The following is a 27,849-nucleotide window of genomic DNA, read 5'->3' as shown; positions in this document are numbered from 1 at the left end:
TGTCTAAGTACCTAGTGAAGAATGTAGCAGTTTTACAAAGCATCGTGACGTACAATGTTGCTACATCGTGAGTTACATTTTACGTTACGTTGACGGAAATTTTAACATCACGACAACGTACCGTGCTACGTCACCGCACCGTTCCACGTCGACGACGTCGTGACGTGGAGATGTGGACAGGCCCTTAGACCCGTGCGTTTTTAGCGCTCGCAGCTCATTACAAAGGCGTTGTATAACGACGTTCACACTTGAACGCACGGTTTCTGCACGGGTGTGCGATTTCCGCCTTGTCTAAACAAGCACTATGGGTCATCAAAGCAGACCTCTTTCGCACTGGTCAGACTGCCAAGTGCAATCGATGGCGCCCCTAAGACTGGCCACATACACACGTTTTTCGCATACAATTTCCGAACTCGTTTTCCATATTCGGAAATCGAATGCATCGACTCAGTAGAAAATATAATAACTGCCGCACACGTTCGGTATGGTTCGGTTCTTGCCGGAAGGAACGATTCCGCACGTACGTTTCAATTGCAAGACGGCGCGTTTGCGTATGAAAAAAAAAACGAACGTTTGCGCAAGTCTTACGGAATTCCGAATACAGAAAACGAATAAGAACATCAAATTCGGAAAACGTGTGTACGCGGCCTTAGACGTTTATCTACTTTCTTTGTCTATTCTAACAAAATAGTGTTCTGTCAAATTCATATTATGGTCCCCATTATCCTACTATGCCCCCCGGGCCCCGGCCTCCTCTAATATGTCCTCCCGCCTCCATGACGTTGAAGAAACTAAAGTACGCGCACATTACGTCGCGCCGCAGCGTGGAAAATACAGCCTAACATAATGTGTGCGTACTTTAAATTACACCGAAATGGCAGCGCAGCGGCGAGCACTTTCAGTGTCATATGATTTTAAACTTTATCTTCAATATTGTAATACATAGGATCGCTTGAGAAACTTGGAAAATCACGTGACCGTAAATTCTCCAGCGATACTATCAACTATGTATTACAATAAGGCCCGATTCGACCAAACTTGAAGTTACACGAGTAACTAACATGAGAATAATTTTACTCCTTTTATTTACTCTAGGGTATTATCGTTTGCATTTTACCAAGTTACTCAAAGAGTATGAAATAAAATGTCAATTATAGTTCACAATGACACCGACCGTGACAGTTGAACACTGTTGTGATACTATTCTCAGTTTAATATTTACTCCACCAAAATAGCCCGTGTAAATATTTACTCCCGTGTAATCTGGGAGCACGGCAGTGCTCCAGCCAAGCTTTTTAGCAATGGCACGGCCGTAGCATACTTTTCTCGAAGCGGTTCGCGGCTTTTTCACACCCCCTTTATCTTCAATGTTAACAAAGCTAGGGATTTAGAATTTCGGTGACTAGGAGCAAGTATTAAAACTAGCTTAACCTCCAAATTACATAACATTTCGATAAATAGTTTAATAGTTACGGATGATCAAAGTTACTACATTTTGTCACTCACTGACTGACTGATCATCAAAATTCTAAGGTACTTCTAGCAGACTTAGAACCTTGAAATTTGGCAACAAGGTAGGTTGTTATCCACAATGAAAGGAAAAATTATGAAACTGGCCAAGTGCGAGTCGGACTGGCGTACATAGGGTTCCGTACCGTTAATTTGTATTACTAATTATTAAAGTTGAAATACAATTAAGTATTTTCTGAAATTTTCAAAAACCTTACTTTTACCATTATGGATATAAAGCAAAAAAGGGCAAAAAAAGTGTTTTTTTTTTTTATGAAATAAGGGGGCAAACGAGCAAACGGGTCACCTGATGGAAAGCAACTTCCGTCGCCCATGGACACTCGCAGCATCAGAAGAGCTGCAAGTGCGTTGCCGGCCTTTTAAGCGGGAATAGGGTAATAGGGGAGGGTAGGGAACGGAAGGGAAGGGAATAGTTGAGGGTAGGAAAGGGAATAAGGTAGGGGTAAGGGGATTGGGCCTCCGGTAAACTCACTCACTCGGCGAAACACAGCGCAAGCGCTGTTTCACGCCGGTTTTCTGTGAGAACGTGGTATTTATCCGGTCGAGCCGGCCCATTCGTGCCGAAGCATGGCTCTCCCACGTATAAAAATGTTGTATGAGACCCCCGATTAATCATTTATTTTATTTTAGTTGGACTATTAGCTTTTATAGCGACAACAAAAGTACATAATTTGTAAAAAAAATGCGGTTCTCGAGATCTAGCCTCGTGACACACGGACGGACGACAGACAGACAGCGAAGTCTAGACTCATTAGGAATAGGCTCCCGTTTTCATCCTTTGGGCAAGGAAGCCTAAAAACTGAAAAGTATAATATAACTTTATTAAATAAAAGAAAAGATTTTTATTTTTTATGTTTGTGGCTTTGCAAGAACATTAAAAATGAGTTTCGACTTCATAATAATTATTTTAAGTACAAAAGGAAAAATAGTGTTAGCAAAGTTAACAATGAAACTATGATAATTAAATTCGATTAAAATATAAATGAAATCAGAGCTGCGAATTACGATGTACACTCCATACTCGCTCGATAGATGGTGTAGCACTCCATTTATATCGCGGTATCCCTTGTTTGCGGAGTATAATTATTATGGTTTAAAAAAATCCGGAATAGGTCGTAATACTCAAGTAACATGAATGCACGAATAACCTCCTGAAAGTTCAAAAGTTGTTGGGCTATCGTCATAGAATTTGTACTGTGTAGAAGTATTTACCTGTTATTATCAATTAATTTTACGACCTAGAATATATACCTAGAGATAGAGTTTTAACGAACGAACGCCGAGCCACTATAATAATTATAAAATAAAGAAAACTATTGATAAATTCACTGAATGTTGATTTAAATTACAAAATAAGTTGAAGGCTTGGCTTGAATGTGATCTTCTTTTTTTTACGATAGATATATTGCATGACTATGCAACATTTTGCTTGGCTCCTTTTTACATTTAATGTTTTGGTGGGATTACCTCATTCTTGGATTAGAAGTTGGAAAAACGCAAAACCAGCTTACTCTTAGATTAGGAGACAGTTATACTCGAGTAAAATTTTACTCCAGTTTGGTCGAATCCGCCCTAATGAAGATAAAGTTAAATCATATTATGACATTGAAAAATATGCTCGCCGCTGCGCTGCAATTTCGGTGTGAATTGACCCTGTGTTAATAAATAAAGGTTCATTTAATAATGTAGACTGATGAATAATAATGGTGAGTAGACATAAGTAGACTGTGTTGGTATGGATTATCGAGTTTGTTGTCAAATTGAGAGAGCAATTTGCCGCTAGTAATTGGCTTTGTGTGACTTGATCGAAATATTTACCCTTTATAAATTTTTCTATGGTACTGCGCGCACTGACACGTCATATCTGCGCCTGACAAATTATAAATGACGACGCTCCGTCCGCATCGTACGCTCCGATCCCGGGTGGTGGACGCGAAGCTTTAGTAGCTTATATTTTGCAGAGCCTTGCACTAAAATTATCCAATATGTAATGCAGCAAGACATCGATGCTGACATCAAGAAGACTGACGCGATGACGGAGGCGGACCCCCACTCCGACGAGGACGAGCCGGAAGACAGGCCGGAGGAAAAGCCGGAGCGGCCCGGAAAGGCCGGACTAGAGGAACCGGAGCCGGACACCACTGACGTAAGTTTACGTAGTGTGGAAACAATAAAATTACAGTTCAAATGTTGCCCGCGATATAGCGTAGAAATTGCGTTGGGCATTTTACACCGATAAAGGTTTCGCACTATTTTTTTAATAAGAGCGAGTGCTTAATGGACGTTCCTAAACAGCGTGTAAAACTACTTACGCGAATATGTTTTAACTATTTTCGTATTGCCGTATGCTGTCCGTAGCGGTAAAAAAACTTGTCATATTTCATCGTTTGCTATACAAACCGTGATTAAATATAATGAAGTGACAGATGTTTCTAGTCTAAGGGCGATATCGTATTTTTCATACATGACAAGTTTTTCGATGAGAACTCAGTATGAAGTATATCACTTTGAATTCTTTAAAAGTTGAGATTATCAATTTAAGAGTTACCAAGAGGTTTTCCGATGAATCTTTAATAGTCTGTGTTTTTATAAGAGATCATTTTTTATTAAGTAAAACTGAATACAGTGCGAGTATTTTTCATAATATAGGCTATAGCTTCTAGACTAAGGGTGGGTTGCACCAGAGCCGTGGTTAAAGTTAAAGTTATAGTTAGGCTAACTTAACTTTAACCTTAACTTTGATTACAGAATTTGACAGAAGACGTTGCTAGCCCGACAAGGCTTTATAAGAACATGGGCGGGGGCGATGCTGTTAAAGGAGAACTATCAAAAATGGCGTTTTTGTATGATGACTGCGTTAGTTCCTTTTTTCGCCACGTGCATTTAAAGCCTTGCCGAGCTCTATGGCTATGGTTAAATATGGCATCTTGATGGCGTCCATTTTTACCTTTAACCAAAGATTTGACATTTTGCATTGTAGTTAAAGTTACAGTTAAAGTTAGTTGGTGCAACCCAACCTAAAAGGTCAATGACCGCTGCAGACACCTTATTTCAGTTTGACTATAGAATAATTTGATTTCAGACAACTCCACCCGCGGAAACGGAGGGCGCTGGCGACGCGCCGCGGAAACGGAAACCGCGCAAGGAGTAACGTGGCAAGTGGGAAGCCATGTGGCAAGTGACCACTGATGTGTGGCAACTGCCATGTAACGAGCGGCAATCAGCACCTGCCAATTAAGTAATGGATGTCACATGGCAAATAAGAATTGTCACGTGGCAAGAGTCACCTTTAACTATTGCCACAAGTGGCAACTTGCCACATGGCATAATATTATATGGACAGCATGCGGCAGGAGAGCCGCGGTATATTCGTTTGTGTCCACATACAAAATATAGAATGTTCTAATAATTTTTGAGTCTACGATATGAGGATAATTTTGCGAAAATGTCAAGAATGTTTTTTTTTTCAATGAAAAATATTATGTAATAAATGCCACCTGAAAAATATTCTCATAATATATTATGTGAAAACCAGTTTCGTAATACAAGTAGGTACCTAATAAACACGAGTACCTAAGTACATTTTTTAATTTTTTCCTCTTATCGTAGAATCTTTATTTCAATCTATTTTCGAATTAATAATATATTTATAATGATAGGATTATTATTTAAATATTATACGCCACTGATGTTCAAATGGATTAATTGAAATATATTTATTTATTTTCAATATAACATGGCATGTGTTGTAAAAGTTAGAAAATAGTCAATCTGATTGAGGAGGATTCAAAATTCAAATATTTTCGGCCAGCTTACTGTCTATTACATCGTAATTTCATACTAAGTAAATAAAACATATTTATGGAAATACAGCTGTTTAACGCTCGCGTTGTCGAAACTTTAACTTTATCTGTTGAGAAAAGGTTAAATGATAGCATTAGAATGGGATGACAAGGTCAAAAATAGCTGATTTTTAAAATAAAATAAAGACATTCGATAAAAAATAAGTATTCCCAAAATGTCATCTTCATGACTTATGTAATTTTTTTGTTATGACTTATGAGCCTTCAAAGTTGGATAGTCAAGTCGATTTTACAAGGAGCCATAATCAAAAAGAAGAAGAAGTCAAGATTTTATTATAAAATTCCTTAATTTTTGTATACCATTCGATAAGTTATACAATTTATAACAATTTTTTTTTATGAGACCACTTTCATAAATGCAATATTTAACATAGCTATCGAACAAAATCTTCCCGCGATGCAAACTATTAACAAACTAGCTAGGCGTGACGTCACAGTTAGCTGACATTTTGTATGGAGCGTTTATTTTATGTGAGTTTTGAATTGTGATATCGGACAGTTTTTAATCTATCAGAGTAATTTTTTCACTGTTCTATTTTTGAATGGTCCTTTACAGTTTATCAATTAGAAAAAAATTTTTTCGTTATGCTTATTTTCCATAACACCTACAATCAAATATTTTGTACGAATCTTCCTTTAATCAGATTATAATAATAATAAACTGTTTTCCACCAAAGAAATGTAATAACCGTATTCTAGGTCTTGCAAGTTGCAACTACTATTCTTTTCTCTTCTCTTATGACATGGTTTCATTTCTTCAGTTTCTTTGATCTTTAATAGTCTCGATCGTATTTGTACGCTGTTAAGCATTTGTGTCCTAACCTAAAATATTTTTTTTGTAAAATTTTGAATGCAGTTCGTGTTAATCGTGTACTAACCCACAAAAAATACTTATGAATAAGTATTTTTTGTGGGTTAGTACACGATTAACACGAATGCTTAACAGCGTCCAATTAATGGTTAGTACAGTGTACGCATTTTTGAAATAGCGATTCAAGATTACTCAATAAAATACACGTTTTATTACAAAAAACGCTATTATGTAAAAGTATAATACTTATAGCATTGTTACTATTTGCGAACTGTTTCAAATATGTATTAATCGCTTACTAATAAAATATTCGTCAAACGTATTTGTTACACAGTATCCTCATACTTTTCTGTCATCCAACTGATATTTTATAGCTTATTCATAATTCGAGTTATAAAACATTTTTATTAGTAAGTTTACACATTAGGTAGCTAGCGAAAATTCCGTATGCATTTATCTAAATAATTGTATATTTTCCCTATTACCAAAAATATATATAATATGTAGCGTATAACTATTGCTTGTCTTTGTCACATTGCAGTTATTCACTGTGTAAATATTTTATCAGTAAAGGAGTGTATTTATAATTATATTATGTACGAATTGAGCGATGATGTTCTGTATTATTTTATTCATGTAATATTTACTGCTTACTAGTTACTGATGCGGTTTTATATTTTGTGTTATGATTACATATTTCGCAGAGAACTTTTTGACTAGAACGTGATACTGTGTATGTATGTTTCTGTGCTAGTTTACTGTTAGTGAATCGTTTTTATGTACTACCACTTGGTATTTTTATACAGTATGATAATGTTACGATCCATAGTGATATATAAATAGTATAACAATCTTATGTTTTACCGTAATAGTGTCTTAGGATTCCGGTAGTGGTTTTGTTATCTTTAAGACCTGCATTCAGTCCATTCAGAGTTTTTTTTATCTGTGACTGAATCTTTATGCCAAAAACATAAGAATCAATCTAGAAACAACTAGCAAACAAACTAGACAGTTTAAATAGTCATCGAAGTGGTGATTATTTATACTGTCAACTCTTGTTTTCTTTCTTCATTTTATCTTTAGTAATATCCAGAGTTTATTAGTGATTCCTTGGGGCTTGGGTCCAGAATCCAGATATGGCGTGACTGTGATGGGATAGCGGATATTTCCTTGTAATGGACATCGTGACATGATAAAATCAAGGTTAAAACACACACACACACACAAACATCTTTAGTACTAAGTACTAACACACGTGCCTGTCACAGTAGTCAGGGCGCACCCTAAAATGGATTCTAATGATATGATATTTTGTGTACGGTGTTTGAGTTTACAATATTGTGACCAAATGTAGATGATCCAAGTTATCTGGTGAGATGTGAAGAGTCATGACTCATGAGTGTAGTTGAATGCCTAGAAATTTGTATTGAATGTATGAGCAATAAATACATTAATGAAATGCCATTTTTTTATTTCACAATATTCTATAATTTTTTTTACTTCCACGTTTGCTAGTGGGTTTTCGGTATTGTATTATTATTTATTTAAGTATTCCATATTCCCATATAAAAAGAAGATTTTAGATTGATTAAACTAAAACCTCATATTTATAATATACACAGTATTTTATAATATTATAGTGTCAGGTGAATAAATGTATAAATAACTAAAAAATATTACTGAAATACTTACCTTTTTGTTAGTTACATATTTATTAAATATTTGTTTAATAATCTATTATTATATCATGGACACTTCAAATACTCTACAGCTAATTGCTAAGTAAACGCATAACTGCCAAGCAAATAGTAAGTAAAGTTTATTGCAGGGCTTCTCAACCTTTTTTAAAATAATCTTTAAGGCTAGGACGCTGTGCATCACCAGAGTAGTTACAAATCTACCTCTTAATGCTTCCAGTTTTCATGTTTAGGATAATGCAGCGGTTATGCTAAATACATGAAGAATAAAGATTTTCGTTTTTACCAAGCGATAGGCACTGACATATAATACGTAGTACTTATTACCTCAGTGGCGATAGGTATGCTTCGTCAACTTGCTGATACTAGATACTACATACTATTAAACGAAACGTATTATTGACAAGTATGTTAAGAATTAACGTGTTTATTAGAGTTGGGTCTCACAACTGTCAACTAAATTAATTTAAAGCCACCGTGGCCCAGTCAGCCCTGGATTTATAAATAGGCCGTACAGGCCACGGCCTAGGGGCGGTAGCGTCCTAAGGGGGGTGCCAGATTTCGTACATGAGGCAGCGGAAATAAAGTGGCCTACACTTATAAAAACATTTAAAATCCGGCACTGAGCCCAGTGGTTTAGAGCGTGAGTCTTGGCTCAGAAGTCGAGAGGTAGTGGGTTAGATTCTCGTTTGAGAATAATGTTGTTTTAATAGTTGCAATTTCCAATGCAGGCTTATCACCTGACAAGGATTGTCGATTCGGGGAGTATTTGATCCGTTTCAGATTTAAGATCCATTTCTGTTATCCGTCCCACTGGGTTACGAGTGTGTAGGATAAGAGTGCCGAATTGTGTACTGCGCACACAACTGGGCATCAGTCTTTCGTAGTTTGACTTTTTTAAATCATTAAATGAAATAAGCTACTGTCACGGAAACCGGTGTGGGAGGCATTGACGAAATTAATTTGTATATAGGAGTGCACGCGCGTAACTAGTAAACGATATACCATTTATTTATCTGTATACTGGGGCAGCGGTCGTTGCTCCTCACTAGTCGTTTTACTACTGCCTACGCACAACTTATTAGTAAGGTAACCGCCTCACGATGTGGACATTACTTTTTTTCTCGTGTGTTTTGTGTTTACACATTGAAGCCAGACCGAACATCATATTATTTATAGCTGATGACCTGGTGAGTGTTTATGCTAATTGTTATTTACCTATACTTTAATTAAGTAGACCGTAATCTTGTTCATTATGATAATATTTTTTTAAACAGGATCTTGTGTAGAAGGTAGCTTAAATTGTATTATTTTGAAAATTAAATTATTTTGGGTTTTTTAACACGTATCGCGGATTTGAAACGTAAGAACTTAGGAATAACTTGTTAGATCATAGATGTGACTTACCTATTAGTTATATTCTCGACCTGGGTCAAGGATTGTTAAATCTAAAATCGTTACTAGGTACCTATAACCATATTCCTTTAAATACAACTAGATAGATTTTGTACTAAATATTATTTTATTTATTGTAGGTATAACTACGGATACCTACTAGGTACCTACCTATACAAATTATTACAATGTAAGTACAATAATTATGTAAGACTGTCGTCTTAGCTTTCGCTAGAAAACATTAGGCATCTTCCGGTTAACACTCGAAAACATTGAAATACCTTTTTACCTACGAATAATAATAGTTTTTATTATTCGTAGCTTTTCACTATAAAAAAAGAATTTTACAAATTAAGTAAATTTAACATACAGTTCCCAGAGGTTCCCAAACTCCTTTGTTTCGTGGCCCACTTTTAAGGTGTTGGTGCATACATGGTGCATAGTGCATACCGCACTGCGGAGTGCGGGCATAGTAAAAGGGTGCGGGTCTGTGCGGACCCCCTGGATGCACCTCCCATTGATTGGTTATATTAAGTACCTATGATAATTCAAAAAATCATGAATAAGTTTGGAAAACACTTACGTCTTACACTGAATCTTATTATGAATATTATGGTTGATTTTCTCGTATTTCGTAGTCATAAAAATTAATAATTTTTTGCACAGGTTTTACTGTAAGTACCTAATCTAGATTTGCGGAATTAGTAGTTCCAATAGCAGATAACTTTTAACCGCAATAGGGGTTAAGCAGTAGGTAGGCATTTAGTAATCTGTATTCTGTGCTAGGGGTAACTAATAAGTACTAAGTTAGATATACTTACTAAATACACACTACAGTCTACACTCTAGTCTACCGAATCGCGCAGTTACGCTGTAATGTGGACAATTTAACTTACAATTTCATTTAAAGAATATTGATCCTTGGAATAATTGGCCATATTTTGGGCGCAGGTTTATAGTTACCCAACTTGTGTGTACTGTCTACAGGGCTGGAACGACGTGGGCTTCCATGGGTCGAACCAGGTGCCGACACCTAATATCGACGCGCTGGCGGCAGCAGGCCTCTCCCTGCACAACTACTACGTCACGCCCATCTGTACCCCCTCCCGGGCCTCACTCATGACTGGGAAATACGCCATACATACAGGTAAAGCGCATTTAAGACCCCCATATACGGAGACTATTAATAATGTTTTATTTTAGGTCAATGCTCATGTGCCAAGAACCAAGGTTATGTTGCGAAATATTGGTTGATTTATCTCAGAAATTATCCGTTACGACTCCATTTTTCACCGCTTCCAAAAAAGGAGGTTTTAAATTCGGCTGCGTCTATATAGTGTGTTTGTGTAAACACCGTTATCCTTGAAACCATCAAATGAGCCCGTCAAAATGAACAACTTTTTCTATGTGGACAATGCTGGTAACTAAAAAAGAATGCCGTCTACATAGTACATACCCATACGGATACCCGGATCAGCAATTTGTATGGGTGTGAAGATGGATTTTTTTGAGTTCCCAGCATTGTTCTCATAGAAAAAGTTGTTCATTTTGACAGGTTTATTTGATCGTTTCAAAGATAACGGTGTTTACACTAACATTTTGTATATTTGTATTTTTAAGTCCATCCAATTTCTTTACGTTCAGGCATGCAACACACCGTGATATTCGGGTCGGAGCCGCGAGGGTTGCCTCTGTCAGAGAAACTGCTGCCTCAGTACCTGAAGGAGTTGGGATACAGCACGCACCTGGTGGGCAAGTGGCACCTGGGCAGCTATAAACGGGAATACTTGCCGATGAGCCGAGGGTAGGTATGCTTTTAACTTGTGTGATTCAGGCAAAGGCATCGTTATTCGTATGGATATATAATTTATGCGCGTGTCAAAAATCTGCGGGCTATAAGAGACCTTGCAAAAATGTACAGCAAAAGATCTTATGCTTGGGATACAGTGCATTATTGATATGAACCTCCAGGCTCCATGTCACCGTGGATTTTTCATTTGTTTGATATCGACACGGAGCGTTGGCGAGCGAAATGTTGCCTGAATTGAGTTAGCTAGAAATAATTATTTGAAATAAATTTTGACTGAATATGCTGATTCATCAGCATAAGCAAAGAAGCAAAGAGTTTTGGTACATATCGGTACCTCTTATAAATAAAATTAGTACTTACTTACTTACTGTTATTAATACGACTGATCGATGCTGTTTCTTTGATGTATGATCATCATAGAAGGCTAGCAAAGGTGCTAATTTTAAATCATAAAGTATTTAAATTATAAACAAAACTTGACCCCGACGAGTTCGTTGGCATTTAGGTGGTCACAGTGCAGTACTCTGAACTATTATTATTCAACTAGATGACGCCCGCAACTCCGTTGCGCCAAAATTTGTATGTCGCGCGCGGGAACCGTACATTTTTCCGGGATAAAAGTATCCTATATCTTTTCCCGGGACACAAAGTATTTACATACCTTTCAAGTTTCACCAAAATCGGTTCAGCGGTTTGGGCGTGAAGAGGTGACAGACAGACAGACACACTTTCGCATTTATAATACATAATATTATTAAGCCTTCACTTGCGCCATCACATGAACACGACGCGGATAAAATATACGGCCCTCTACTCTCGCAATCTTCGCATTTATATATAAAAGTGTGCTTATCAAAATGTCGCCGGCCAAAAAACTAACACCCGGACGGGGAAAGCCGCGAAGCGCGAACGCGAAACCGCGAAACCCTCCACACTCTCGAGTCTCGGCTCGCGGCCTTCGCGGGCTTTAGCGCCGTGAGTGTGGAGCCCGCATTAAGTATGGAAGAATGGATTTTAAACTACGATTTTAAATAAACAAAACATGACCCCTAGTTCGTTGGCATTTTGTTTTTTTATCTCGAATACTGTTTTGTGAATTTATTTTCTGGTCAACGCGCGGAGAATGCACCGTCAATCTACTATAATTGTACCTATCTGTAACGAATTTGTACTAATTCACATGCAAATTAGTGATTTATCATGGATATAACATTAAATGCGGAACAAATCCCTTTGTGTGGTAACATCACAGTATTCACATAGTGTTAATAACATACTTCATGAGTCACGACATTGGGCAGAGTTTCTCAACATTTTTCTATTGGAGCCCCCAGATCGAAATAATAAATTTATTTTCAAAATAATAATATTATTTATGTCGTTATAAATCACGTTTAGTGATCAATACACTACGCTTACCTTCAACTGTTGTGACTTTGCGAGGCCGTCCACGTTTGCTATGGCTAAAACTCCTGGTGGATTCATATTTTTCACGATGAAATCCTCGATTTTTCGACGTATGTATTTTTAATTTGACGGCAATGTTAGGGACTAGGGTTCCTTTTGCCTAAGTTATGTATACTTGTGATAAATGCACAAATTTAAACCGATAGTTCCTTGGTTATACCTATTAATAAATGAATTATGTTGTGGGCAAAGACTTTTGGCCGGTAGTGTAAGTGTGTCCAATCCATTAACATGATGTTTATTTTTATTGCAGATTTGACAGCCATTTAGGATTTTGGACTGGCAAAATAGACTTGTATGATCACACCAACGAAGAGAAAGGTTCCTGGGGCACAGACTTTAGGCGAGGTTAAAAGTATACTCAATGTGTTTTTCCTTTTGACTTTCACGCTTACTTTTATAATCATATTTCAATATTATTATAAATAACAATAGGGTAGGGAGTTAAATACTTAAGGGTAAGTATAAAAATACTCCGAAGGGGTCTTCTGAAAAAAGTTTGAGAAACCCGAAACTAAAACCTATACAGTTGAAGCAATAAACTTTGTAGATCAAGATGTTTTAAAAAATGTTTTGTTTTATGTTCTGTGACATTACAATATTGTTTTAGGGTCAATTCAGTCCGCAACGCGACGCATAGATGCATATTTAATATATTTTATTATTTTCTTTTGCATATCTATGCGTCACGTTGCGGCCTGAATTGACCCTTTCAATGTTTTCAGGATACGAAGTAGCTTACGATTTGTACGGGCGCTACGCTACTGATATTTATACAGATGAAGCTGTTAAGGTACCGTACCGCTGCTACCGCATGAGATTCATTTTGCGACAGCAATGCATCTACAAATTTACGATATCTGCTGTCAACTTCCTGTTGCATTTCATTGGTTTCGCAAGTTACAAAATCGTTGAACTCGTGATTTTTTTCGGCATCATACTTAAAGTAGATTGATAATAAATAATATTAGTACTTAGTAATTAAAATAATAACAGGATCAAAGGTGAATTCACATAACCTTTTTTGAAGTTTTTTTTTTAACTAAGTAAGTATTTATTTTTATTTGTTCTCAGATAATAAACTCGCACAACCGCACCTCGCCGCTGTTCCTGATGGTGTCGCACTCCGCCGTGCACAGCGGCAACCCCGCGGAGCCGCTGCGCGCGCCCGACCGCGTCGTCGACAACCTCACACACATACAACACTACCAGCGCCGGAAGTTCGCCGGTCAGTTGACGCCCTGTCGTAGGAAACTTATCGCACTGGTGTTTTGCTAGGAGAATATTGTAGCGGTCGAGTCGCTTCATGTACCATCGAGGAAATTTATTCATAGGCAGTTGACGGACCTGCGACATTTGGTTATGTTATGTCAATTCAATTATATTAGTCGCAATCTTTCGGCTACCCTAATTAGCCTAGCTAAGCTAGCTAGCCAAATAGCCTATGAATCAACTTCTCTGATAGTACACCACTCGCTTAAAATAGCGTACCTACCTATAATGTGTACCTATACGACTTCATCGCAAACACTATAAATATACAACAAAGTGAAATTTCATTGTTACAAAATACATAGCATCATCATCATCATCATCAGAACATAAACAATTCGAATTTCGAGTTAACACTAAATCGGTGAGTATTTGGTGCCCTTGCACCAAGTTGGACCGTGGAATACGATATTTATTATGCCACCGCACCAGGAGGCGAATATGTACTGACTCATTCAGCGTTAACTTGAACAACACCTGTATCCGAAGTTACGATCTTACCCTGTTGACCCCTTTATTCTCCTCCAGCGATGTTGACGAAGATGGACGAGTCGATCGGAGAGGTGGTACGGGCGCTGCAAGCGCGGGGGCTGCTGGAGAACAGCATAGTGATGTTCAGCACCGACAACGGCGGCCCCGCGGACGGGTTCAACGACAACGCCGCCTCCAACTACCCGCTACGTGGGGTGAGTGTTGTGACTTGTGGATCACTACTACACACTAGTGATTGACAGCAAAGCAGGCCAGAATTCCACAATATCTGGTCTGTCTTGTAGGTATGTCATGCAGACGTCTGTCATTTCGTATACGACAGTAGAATATATTGTACAATTTTCGCTATCAAGTTGCTGTCGCAAGATACATAAATATGACATACCCTATTTTCCAAATTCCAGCACTAGAGCGCATTATGCAACATAATATTCAACGTTAAATGTTTCAACAACAGCAACGCTCGCACCATTTTAATCATAATTCTCAAGCAAACTCATTCAGGTCCCAATCAAACATTACAACACTTCGGCATCGTGCGCCACTGAGGTTTATTATGCGCTGTAATTGGAGAACTTGATAAGTATTTATATTATGTACTAGCTGTTGCCCGCGACTTCGTCCGCGTGGACTTTATAGTTGTTCCCGTACATCGATTGAGTCTTTTACGCGCAAATCAGAAAAGTATATTGTGTGGGAATCGCACATTTTTCCGGGACAAAAAACATTCCTTGTCCCAGATTCAAATTAGTATCTCCAATCTCCATGCCAAATTTCATCAAAATAGATTGAATAGTTTAGGCAAGAATCATGAAAGTTTATTGTGCGGGAACCGTATATTTTCCGGGATAAAAAGTATCCCTTGTCCTTTCCCGAGACTGAAAGTATTGCAATACCAAATTTCATCAAAATAGATTGAATAGTTTAGACTTTAGGCGATAATCATAAAAGCTTATTGTGCGGGAACCGTACATTTTCCGGGATAAAATTAGTATTCCTTGTCCTTTCTCGAGACTCATAGTATCTCCATACCAAATTCCATTAAAATAGATTGAATAGTTTACAGGCAAATCATAAAAGTATATTGTGCAGTAAACAGTATTTTTTCCGGGACAAAATGTATCCTATGTTTTTTTCGGGACTCAAAGTATCTTTATACCAAATTTCAGCCGTTTACGCGTGATGTAGTGACCACGCGAAATATAACGTTCCGCGCAGCTTCGCCCGTAAATTAGATAATTCACAGACAAATTAGTCCACAAAAAATAGCCTATGTGCCTTCACGTGATCTACTTCTTACCTATGCCAAATAACAGAAAAATTGCTCCAGTAGTTCGTGAGATAAGCCTTTTCAAATAATTTGCGCCGTTTTTTTCCACATTTTCCTCTATTTCTTAGTTCCTATTAGTCTTAGCGTGATAAAATATAGCCTATAGCCTTTCTTGATAAATGGGCTATCTAATACTGAAAGAATTTTTCAAATCGGACCAGTAGTTCCTGAGATTAACGCGTTCAAATAAGCCCTTTCAAATAATTTCTCCCGTTTTTCCCACACTTCCTCTATTTCTTCTCTCCTATTAGCCTTAGCGCAACAAAATATAGCATATAGCCTTTCTCGATAAATAGGCTATCTAACATTGAAAGAATTTTTCAAATCGGACTAGTAGTTCCTGAGATTAGAGCGTTCAAATAAACCCTTTCAAATAATTTCCCACCGTTTTTTCCACACTTTCCTCTATTTCTTCGCTCCTATTAGTATTAGCGTGATAAAATATAGCCTATAGCCTTCCTCGATAAATGGGCTATCTAACACTAAAAGATTTTTCAAATCGGACCAGTAGTTTCTGAGATTAGCGCGTTCAAACAAACAAACAAACTAACAAACTCTTCCGCTTTATAATATAGATTATGCGACAGCAGTGCTACGGGCCAAAATTGTATAATATAAGAATAAGAATGGATTTATTTTTAGCATCACACAATACATCATAATATAAGTATACAGTTCGACTATAATATTATAAAATTAATGACTACAATGCTGTGTGACACCAAAAATTGGCCCCAGCTCAGCAAACGCAGCAAGCAAGCCCGCTGCACTGATTTTCTGCAGAGGCCAATGAGTGGCTTCACAGCGCTACTAAACTAAACACGAAATTATTTACATACTGAAAAAAAAAACATATAATAATAGCGACAAGAAGTCAAGAGTTAACAAATTAATAGGTAAGTATAACTATATATAATATCTTCTGCCGTCTGTCATTTCCAGTCATTTCGTATACGAAATTTCTATTTGACAGCAGTTATTGTACCATCGAGGAAATTGGTTCCTAGGCAGTTGACGGACAGCTACGTCATTTGGTCGGCTTATGTCAATTCAATGTTAATTGTGATCGGTCGACTCGGCACTCGGCTGGGTTTGATTTAAATTACTTAAGAGGAGTCCAGACCACCCTTTTTTACCGACTTCCAAAAAGGAGGAGGTTATACGTTCGGCTGTATGTATCTTTTTTTTTTCTTTTGTATGTTCAACGATAACTCAGCCGTTTGTGATCCGATTTTCAAAATTCTTTTTGTGTTGTATAGGGTTTAACTCAAATTTGGTACCATGTTCACAAAAGTGGTGATCTGATGATGGGATCCTGGAGGAATCGAGGGGACTTCTTGAAATTTGTATGGAAATATATAGTGATTTCAATTTTTTCTGAAGCATTCGAGGTAAATGCTACCAAAAAGTAAGATTTCGCATCAGGTTATACTCTGGATCCGAAGGTACCCAACAGAACTTTTGAATCCTTATAGATACGGGTTCGGGGATTTCGGCGTTGTTTAAAGAACTGAAAGCATAAGCCAACACATCAATTTATTTGATCATCATCATTAAAATCATAATTATGCCATGGGTCATCATATTATGACCCAATTATTGATGCTTTTCGTGATATTTTGCATCGAAGCAGATGTTTTTGGTGATTATTTCGCTGTTTGTGGACTGATTTTCAAAATTCTTGTGTTGTTGTATAGGACATATTGATTTTGTATAATAATTACGAAAGTGGTGAGCTGATGATGGGATCTATGAGCAATCGAGGGAAATCCTGGAAATTTATCAAAAGACTCATAGTGGTTAAAATGTTGTTTCTAGTAACTTAAACATAATATGTTACTAATAAAAGAAAGTTCATACGAAGGTGTCTCAGTACCAGTCCCAAAAGCTTCAGATATTCTGACATTGACTCACGATAAAATTAGCTGGTACCGACTTCAAAGTAATGAAGACTGTAGTATGTACAGAAATAGTTGAGATTTAGATGAATTCTGAAAAAGGCATTATTATAGAGTAAGAGTTATTCATTACTTTTTAGTTCATATTATTATTGTTTTTACCTTGGAAGTCGGTTTTAATTTTTTGTTAAAAATAATAATTCCATACAAACGTTGTCCCCTGATTCCTCCCTGGATAATGCTATTAGAGTTATAATTTTTTTCCTGAATATCAACGGTCACTAATACAATGTCCCTATGTTTTCTTTTTTTTAATAATTTAATTATTAAATAAGATATGAACGTTCAAAAACCCAAAAAAAGGCCAGATTTTCCGCTGTGTTCAAACATCCAGAAAACAGATTTGGCTAATCTGAAAAAGGCATTATTATAGAGTAAGAGTTATTTAATACTTTTTAGTTCATATTATTATTGTTTTTACCTTGGAAGTCGGTTTTAATTTTTTGTTAAAAATAATAATTCCATACAAACGTTGTCCCCTGATTCCTCCCTGGATAATGCTATTAGAGTTATAATTTTTTTCCTGAATATCAACGGTCACTAATACAATGTCCCTATGTTTTCTTTTTTTTAATAATTTAATTATTAAATAAGATATGACGTTCAAAAACCCAAAAAAAGGCCAGATTTTCCGCTGTGTTCAAACATCCAGAAAACAGATTTGGCTAGATTATACAAAAAAAAAAAACAAAACATAGGAACACATACACAGCTCAAGCCTTTCTTTAATCTTTAATGAAAAAAGTACTTAAATCGGTTAAGTTTTGGAGAAGGAATCAGGGGACAGCGAATCGTTGATTTTCTGCAGTTGTCTCTATCGCGTTCTGCGGTATAGGCTTGAGGTAAGGGAGACAGCTATAGATATTACATTATTACACGTACTTTTTTTTCATTTCTCTAGCCCCTGGTGTATCCTCTTAAGTCCGCCATCTGCCTAGGAATCAACTTCTCTGATAGTACCTACAATTTTCGCTGTCAAATTGCTGTCGCATTGCATACATCAATAGTGTATTCCAGGTGAAGAACACACTCTGGGAGGGCGGCGTGCGCGGCGCGGGGCTGGTGTTTAGTCCTCTGCTGGAGAGGCCGGCGCGGGTCGCTCGCCAGAGGGTGCACATAGTGGATTGGCTGCCAACCCTGTTAAACGCCGCCGGCTATGACGTCAGGTTAGTAGGGATCTACATACGAAACAATTTAGGAAAGAAAATATTATAAACAATTTCTTCAAACTCCAAAGTAATAGTGTACGATAAATCAAGTAAAGAGCCGATTTTCAGCTCTTTCTTCCTCATGTACCATCGAGGAAATTGATTCCTAGGCAGTTGACAGACCAACGTCATTTGGTCGGATCAAACGGTTCGAATCGGTCGGTTGGGTTTGACGTAACGCGACCAAACTACGTAGGTCCCCCATCTGCCTAGGAATCAACTTCTCTGATAGTATATTGATTTAAAATATTAAACAATATTTTCAAACACACTTTTCTTAAGTTTGCCACATACGAATACTTTCTAGAAATTGCTCCTCACCAGTATAAATTGACAGGGTCTTTTTTTGCAAACACTTCAAAGTGCATTCCCTTTTTCCCCTTTTTCTTTACATAATAAGGGCTGAGCTGTGCTGTGACCATCGCACATACCCTATCTATATCCACACAAATATGACACTTACATTATTTGGCCTGTCAGCACCATACCCGGGCTGGACGGGCTAGACCAGTGGGCGGCGCTGTCGCGCGATTGTGAGTCGCGGCGGACGACGCTGGTGCATAACATAGATGACGAGTTTGCCAGTGCCGCCATCACTGTCGGCAAGTGGAAGCTGCATAAAGGTGGGACAATATAACAGTTTGATGAACTCTGTGGTTTAGTTGGCGCACAGACGTTAAAATCGTGGGTTCGGATCCCGCTGATCGGTTAAATTTGTCAATGTTTCTACCCAGAAATTCGCTATATTTTGCGAAGTACTCAACTTCGCTGTCGAAACTCGAACCCAGCGAATGCGATCTATGACTAAGCACACTGCACTGGTCGTAATCTCTGTACAACTCTCCGATGTACCCCGAAATATTACGTTTCAATCGTGGTAAATCGTTCCATATGTGCAAGTTTCTGTGCTGTTCACAGACAACATCTAATATTTTTCCTTGCCTTTCAGGTACAAACTACAACGGCAACTGGGACGGATGGTACGGCCCCAGCGGTAGGGAGGGGGCTTATGACGTGGCCTCGCTGGCGACCTCACCCGCTGGACAGGCCATAACGCAGCTTGGCCTCTTGCCAGACATACAGAAAATACTGCAACTGAGGTGAGGTGAAATATGGCCTTAATAAATTGGTCTCATACTCTTATTCGCACTCATTTGATAGTCCACAATGTTTGTGGGTAACACATTCTGGGTGTAAAGCCGAGCAAGTTGTTTGATTATATTGACAGGTTTTTAATAACGTGTTCGTTAGCGCTTGCCTTTAACTTGCTATTATTTTAACTCCTTAATCCCCATAAGGCCCACTTGGGCCTTATGGGGATTAAGGACTTAACAGTCGCTGTGCTTTTCAATAAATTATGCACCTATGTCAGAGATGGCGAACCAATGCCACGCGACTTAAAATTTTGAGCACGCTACTGATCACTTGAACATTATTGTACAGCTCGACAAGGCTTTAAATGAACGTGGCGAAAAAAGGAACTAACGCTGCCATCATACAAAAACGTCATTTATGACAGTTTTTGACAGTTCTCCTTTACGAAAAGCGCCACCACCCCCGTTCATTTAAATCTTAAAGCCTTGTCGCACTGTAGTGATTATTCTACAAAAGCGCCAAGTTAGACTAGAGGCATTATAATATTTTTAAATATACTCGTCTGGATTGCAAGGAAAAATATTATTTGATGGCACGTCTATGATATCACTTAAGTGATAATTCAGAAAAGTGGTACGTTGATAAGGCAGGGTTATGCTTTCTAATAAAGAAAAATCAAGCCTACACAAAAGTTATTCAGTGATAACCAAATTAATTTAATGGACCGCCTCCTACAAATTATTGTGGACCCCCATTTTTGTCAGGGCCAGCATAGACCCCCGTCTAGTCTCGCATGGACCCCTGGGGGTCCACATGGACCACTTTGGGAGTTACTGGTCTAAACGGTGAATTGTGGCTCAAAACTTTATATTATAAAGAGTGAAAATCGGTCAGGGTAAAAACGTCTTCCTTTATTAATATTATGTTTGGTTTTAGAGAAGAGGCGACAGTGCAATGTAGTGGGGCGGTAACGCCTTGTCGGCCGCTTGAGGCGCCGTGTCTGTTCGACATAGAAGCGGATCCGTGCGAGTTGAACAACCTAGCTGATAGGTAAGTCATAGACTTATTTTTTTTAGCCTAGACTCAAAGATTTGTGCCTTTGACTTCAAGAATTTTTTAAATCTGAAACTATATTGCTCTCGATCATGTCGGCTTTCTAACAAAAAAAGTACGTAGATCAAAATCGGACCACCCTTTAAGAGGATACACCAGGGGCGAGAGAATTTGAAAATAGGTATTTGAAAATGTATTGCTGTCTCACCAATCTCAAGTCTCCCACCGCAGAGCGCGATAGAGACAACACGACAAAAGTTCTAATAAAAGAACAGAAAATCTTCGATTCGTTGTCCGCTGATTCCTTCTCCAAAACTTAACCAATTTAAGTACTTTTTTCATTAAGAATTAAAGCATGGCTTGTGCTGTGTTCCTATGTTTTATTTTTTTTGTATATTTTAGCCAGTTTTGTTTTCTGGGTGTTTGAACACAGAGAAAAATCTTGCCATTTTTTTGGGTTTTCGGACGTTCTTATCTTTTTTAATAATAAAATTATGAAAAAAAAGAAAACATAGGAACATGCTAATAGTGGCCATAGATATTCATGAAAAAAAACATAACTCTACCGGCATTATCCAGGGAGGAAACAGGAGACAGCGTTTGTATGGGAAAACGGCGGTGTGGAATCCTCTTAAGTCAGTGATTTTTAAGTTTTTATGATGTACTTACCCCCTTTAGTACGAAAAAAAATATTTCGCGACCCCCTTACCCATTGCTTTCTTGAAAGCAATGGGCAATACATTCTCATAAGTTATGATGTATTATTTTCCTGTTCTGGGGATGTATTAATGTATGTTAATGAATATACTTACTTACTTAATACTTTTTTAAATCTCATACTATCGCTTTCAGCGAGCCTGGCATCCTTCTAGGTCTACTGCAGGAGTTGGAGCGAGTGAACAGAACCGCAGTGCCGCCTAACAACAAGCCGCTAGACCCGCGCGGCGACCCCAAACACTGGGGTTGGACGTACACCAACTTTGGAGATTTTGACTTAGATAACTTTTATAGCCGATATCAATTCTAACGTAATAAGTTCCTAGGTACTTATCCGAATAATTTTTTTTACAGAAATTATTTTTATCCATATTGTCTCATTATTTATCTTAGATTAGGTAAAACTGACTAAAAAATAATAAGATCGTTTTTTAGGGTTCCGTACCCAAAGGGTAAAAACGGGACCCTATTACTGAGACTTCGATGTCTGTCCATCTGTCCGTCCGTTCGTCCGTCTGTCTGTTTCCAGGCTGTAACTCAAGAACCGCTATAGCTAGAGTTCTGAAAATCATTCACGGATTGTGCATTTTGGTTGCCGCTTTAACAACAAATACTAAAAACAAAATAAAACTAATATTTAAGGGTGGCTTCCATACAACAAACGTGATTTTTTCGGTATTTTTTGCTCTATATCAGTAATGGCAACCGCTGGTAGGCACATGCTATTTTCACGAAGTCCTGCCTCTATTGTATGTCTTCTTTAATAATTATTAGTAATATTAAAATAAAATAAAAAATTAAGGGGGGCTCCCATACTAAAAACACAATTTTTGGCCTATTTTTGCTTTATATCGGTACGGAACCCTTCTTGTGCGAGTCCAACTCGCACTTGACTGATTATTATTTTTTCGATGAGTTCAGAAACTGCAGCCATTTTAAAGTTATATATTCAAAAAATTGAAATAAAAAGGAAATACATTCAGAAAATTGGTTCTTTAGGTAAATTATAATAAGATTTCAGACAATCATTTAGTTGAGTCACTGATCTCCATTTTGTATAATGGAGGTCAGTGATTTTTAACATGAGTATCTCACAATCATGGGCGTTGCAGTATAATTTAGTTAGGTAGAATACAATAATTATAGCAGTATTTGGTTTTGTCCCTAACTTGTTAACTTCCAAAACCTTAAACCAACAGGTTTTGTATGTACACTAACGCAATGATATATCATATAAGTTACAACAAGGCCATATTACACATATTAACGGATTGACGACGTTAACTTGCGTTAATTCGTCCGAAATGTAACGCTGTAACGTTTAACGAAGCTAACATTTTTTTTACGAATTAACGATTAACGAAGTTAACTATTTGATTAACGGTGCCCAGCTATGCCCAAAGGGCCCTTACCACTGACCTCCATAATCCATTAATACAGTTTGTCAAGAAAGTGAAGAAATTAAAAAGTGGCAACATCGTAATGTCATCCCTTTCCAATTCCCTTTCAAATTAATCTAAGAAAAAATGGATGACACTACGATGTTGCCACTTTTTAATTTCTTCACTTTCTTGACGGACTATACAAGCGTAGGTACTTGTATAATGGAGGTCAGTGGCCCTTGGCTTACCTATAAAATATAACACTAGCTTTTGCCCGCGGCTTCGCTCGTGTAAATCAGTGTTATTATAAACAATCTTTCATTGCTTATTTTTAATTTTAACCCTGGGGGTAAAATTGATCAAAATCCTTTCTTAGCGGATGCCTACGTCATAAGTCATAACACCTATACTTAGGCTGGCCTCACACAGCCGGAATGTTACTCTGAATTCATATTATTAATTCAGAAAGACTGGAATACCATACAATATCAGTATGCTCCACACCTTCGATCACTAATATACAAGATAAACAGTCCGCGGCAAAAAACGACCTCACTAAAAGAGCACCAAACGCAACATTCTGGTGGACTTTCGATTTAGTAGTGCTCGAACGCTCCGCTGGGAAACATGTCCCAGTGCTCGTTCAACAATTGTAAAAATCATACGTTTAAAACGCAAAAAAAGGATGGAATTTCATATTTCCGTTAAGTATTAATTTTATCCTAATATATTTCATACAATTGTATTATAAATATTGGTATTTCGTTAAGAAATCAACAAAAAACAGTTTTAAAATTAAGTTGTAAATAAATCAACACGAGGTATAAACCATCTCAATTGCGAATACTCATACTAAAGGTACTTATCGTAGTTTATCATGCCCACTTGAAATGTTCGGGTTATACACTATGTTTCTGTTCCATTTGGTGGAGTCGCTATTAATTATTATTTATTTTATTGAGGAATATATTTTTTTTAGGTTTCCTCGAGAACCAGTTTGATGTGGAGATTGGATATCAGTTATAGCACGACAAAGATGCGAACAATTTTTCAAGCCGACTTTAGCGAGCGTTGTATGTTCTAAGCTTTTATATTCAATGTATACACGTATATTTTAGTTAACTATAAAATTAAACATATTAGAACAACATAATATTACAAGTAAAAATAATTACTCCACACTTTATACATTAAACTTTGGAAAAATTAAAAAATGGACTATTAAAATTATTACAATCAACAAAAAATGTTGAACAGTTCGACTCCGCTCATACTTCACTTCACCCTGTTCCAGCGGCGACGTGCGGCCGTAAAATTATTGAAGTGCTTTTTTTGGAACTGTAATAATTTAAACTTTAAGACATATGGACGATGGTTGAATTTAGTTTGAAGCGTGCGTCGTTCGTAAAAAATTATTGCTTTGTAAACACACATTGTACATTGTTTTATAAAAAGATCTTTAATAACTATTATTAAGGTTGATTTTAGATAAATGTATACTTTTTTAAACACCTACTCGGCGACATATTTTCGAGAGGTTTTGTATGGGACTGTGTATTTTGTATATTAGTGATCGAAGCTCCACACACATTCTGATTTTTTCAGATTATGAATTTCTCAGATCGATCTGTAAAAGGGCCGGCAGGACTGCCGTGCAGTCCTGCCGTGAATGGGCCCTTCAAGAATGATACTGACGATACCGACGACTATAAAGGATGAACCCAGTGTTTGCGTTTGCATTTCTTGTTTTTATGTATATAAAGCCAAAAGCAATGCGATTAGTATTAATTCTTCTTCCATAAAGACGTATATATGTGGGGGGAATCACGAGACTACTGGATACTGATCAATCTGAATTTTTAAAATATGTGTGAGGCAAGGTGCCGAAATTCAGATTATGAGTTTCCGATTGTTAATTCAGAGAGCTATTGAATGACAGACAATGAATAAAAATGAAAAGTTGCTATAATTATATTATACTGTGAAATAGGAGGATAACATATTTTGAAAAATGTCAGATGCATGAAACGGAACCTATGTCAATACAGATTGACACTGTTGAATCGAAATCAAATCGATAAAAAAGGGCAGCCATCTTAAATCACCGGCACCACTGAAATGTCAGTACGAAATCGATAATTTCGATTGCATTTCCTTTACGAAGTGATTCGATATTTTTAAATTATCGATCAATTTTTGTTAGGTAACTTCCCTACTATTGTCAATTATAATAATATGTCCTAGTTAATATACCTAGCGGAATAGAGCAACCATAGATAAAGTATTATAGTCTCAGTCCGTCATCGCGTGGCCATTTTGTGCTTTTTTTCATACAAGTAGTGTGCGTTTATTTTCTTGAATATTTCTATTTGTCGATTATTTCGAAGCACATTATGATACAGGAAAGAAAGTCAATTAGTTCATGATATCGATTAACTATAGTTCAAGTAATGGGAATCCGTAAAGACACGTAAAAGGCTACGCAATTTTTATAGCAAAATTATTAATTGATTTGGCATTTTTAGCACTAATGCCTTATATAGCACGAATAAGGTATTAATAAACTTATAAATTATGTCCTACTAAGTAGGGCATAACATTACACGCTTTTGACGCTTATACACCGATATATAAGGCTCTCTCCAGTCTATAGTACCTCAATAAGAGCAACAATCTCGAGCTGTCAAACAAAACCAAAATTGGTTCTCATCTGTGTGAAAAATATGTGTACATATACACTTACACAAGCATAATTGAACATGAATTCTATGAAATAAATTGTCAACGTGCGGCAAGTGCCGACTGGACGTCAAAAAAAGAGTGCTGCTGTCATGTACACGTCTTTTTTTACCACGCAGAGTTACTTACTGATATTGAAATAATATCTCTCTTGCTCAGGCCTTTTTTTCTCTATTCCGCTGTATATTAGTGAGTTAATATATAGCCCGTCAAAAAAGTCACGATATTAATAGAGTCGCCACTTGTTTCCGGTGTGGCCTCTTATGGCCACACTGTATCCAGTCACTATAAAATATTTTGATACTTTATATTAAGTACAGTGTAAAAAATACGTAAATATTATTATGATTTATATAATAAGTAGTTAAGAAAATTTGAAATAATTATGATACAGTAGTTATAGTGTGTGTTTAATTTACGACATTACAAGAAGCAATCTAATCTATGTAAAGTATTATAATCTTTGTATATGTCATAGTCTGTCTCTGTCAAGAAAGTGAAGAAATTAAAAAGTGGCAACATCGTAGTGTCATCCCTTTCAAATCAATCTAAGAAAAAAGGGATGACATTACGTTTCCACTTTTTAATTTCTTCACTTTCTTGATGGACTATATAAAAATGCAATAACTCGATTAAACGGTTGAACCGATGTGGCTAATTTTAGTCTTAAAATATTCCTGGAAGTCCAGGGAAGGTTTATAAGTGACACGAAGTTCACCGGGACATCCAGTCACTAGTGAGACATATTATGAATTTATAGCACCTGTTACTTAAGTACCCTCTCCCTGAGAGCTGCAGAGCTACTTTGATGACTGCCAGTGAAAGCTGAGAGAAGCTCACTCCTTTTTTATTAAGGAACTACTTATTTAAGAAAATACAAAAAATAAATAAATTAAAAACACGGTTTTGTTATTTTAATAAAATATTATCATCCAAATATTCTACAATGCAGCCGGAAACAGAATCATCGCCTCTTTCTAGGTCCATGTAGTTACAGCTGTGGTGTCACAGTGAAGAGGCACTTTCATCTTTTTTTTTATTTTCAGTGTTTTTTTTTTCAAAATGATAGCCTAAATTCTCCCAGTCATTTCGGTCATTTCGTTAAACGCTTTTTCTGCTACCTGTAAACATAAAACGTAATAATTGTAATATTATATTACGCTGCATCAAAGTGTTAAAGGAGTTAAAATTGCATTATACAATAAAATTAACTAACAAAATTTATAAAACAAACGCTTATTTACCTGCTACTATGGCAATTGAGCGATCAGAATCGGAAATATGGACGCGAGAATTTCAGTGATATTTTCGCATTTTACTATTTTTCTTCAATGAAAATCTTCAAATTTTCAGCACTTATGACACGTCTTTTACTTTAATTATTTATATTAATCACAGTAACATGTAGTTTTCACATTGTAAAACTAAATATAAGCAAATTGAAAATCTTTGTTTTGTAAATTTTATGTCATAGAGTATTGATACAACAAAGGGACAAATGTCAAAAGAGTGTTGCTATTGCTTAAAAAAAAAGTTTCGCCTCCTAGACATTCTTGACGCACTATACCTATATATTATTAACTTTATGAATTATGTCACTCATATTAATCTTATTAAGCAGTAGTTAGGACTTAGGTAGGCAGCTATTACAGAATACAGGCTAGCCAACAAACATGTTGTGGCGGTACCCACAATTCGCCTAACATTCCTGCATCGCGCTATCGAAGTTTCGGAGAACGGCAAGATATATACGCCTTCGGCCTGACCGAGCATGCTATCTCTCTCGGTTGGAAGATCTTCCTTTTCAGCCACCACGAACAACGTTAAAATGTTTTTGGAATAAAGACTGAGAAATGATGTAAATTCCTGCTTTTTACTTGACATTAGCAATATTTTTATTTCGCCATAAAGATTAAGAAAAAGAGCCGTCATTCGTCAAACGGAATAGGTACTGTCAAATGTGACGTTTTCAACGAATAGAAACGGCACGGAAATAATTTTCACTATTTTTTATTAACGAAATTCTTAAA

The 27,849-nt window shown here is 36.9% G+C and overlaps 1 protein-coding gene across 1 annotated transcript in view; it reads left to right on the top strand.

The window, feature by feature from the left end:
- Nucleotides 1-22,064, top strand: part of LOC121729024 (calnexin-like) — a 35,277-nt gene extending 13,213 nt beyond the window's left edge. The window contains exons 12-25 of the mRNA XM_042117406.1: nucleotides 3,527-3,676; nucleotides 4,613-4,670; nucleotides 8,991-9,091; nucleotides 10,284-10,443; nucleotides 10,941-11,100; nucleotides 12,827-12,921; nucleotides 13,299-13,366; nucleotides 13,648-13,801; nucleotides 14,374-14,531; nucleotides 18,643-18,791; nucleotides 19,314-19,456; nucleotides 19,783-19,933; nucleotides 20,865-20,978; nucleotides 21,834-22,064. Of these exons, the coding sequence (XP_041973340.1) occupies nucleotides 3,527-3,676; nucleotides 4,613-4,670; nucleotides 8,991-9,091; nucleotides 10,284-10,443; nucleotides 10,941-11,100; nucleotides 12,827-12,921; nucleotides 13,299-13,366; nucleotides 13,648-13,801; nucleotides 14,374-14,531; nucleotides 18,643-18,791; nucleotides 19,314-19,456; nucleotides 19,783-19,933; nucleotides 20,865-20,978; nucleotides 21,834-22,008 (1,836 nt within the window). The 3' untranslated portion in view covers nucleotides 22,009-22,064. The remainder of the gene's footprint in view (nucleotides 1-3,526; nucleotides 3,677-4,612; nucleotides 4,671-8,990; nucleotides 9,092-10,283; nucleotides 10,444-10,940; nucleotides 11,101-12,826; nucleotides 12,922-13,298; nucleotides 13,367-13,647; nucleotides 13,802-14,373; nucleotides 14,532-18,642; nucleotides 18,792-19,313; nucleotides 19,457-19,782; nucleotides 19,934-20,864; nucleotides 20,979-21,833) is intronic.
- The last annotated feature ends 5,785 nt before the right edge of the window (nucleotides 22,065-27,849 follow it).

The sequence above is a fragment of the Aricia agestis genome, chromosome 7, assembly GCF_905147365.1.
Source record: "Aricia agestis chromosome 7, ilAriAges1.1, whole genome shotgun sequence".
Classification (NCBI taxonomy): Eukaryota; Metazoa; Arthropoda; class Insecta; order Lepidoptera; family Lycaenidae; genus Aricia; species Aricia agestis.
This window is presented reverse-complemented; position numbering and strand designations above follow the sequence as displayed.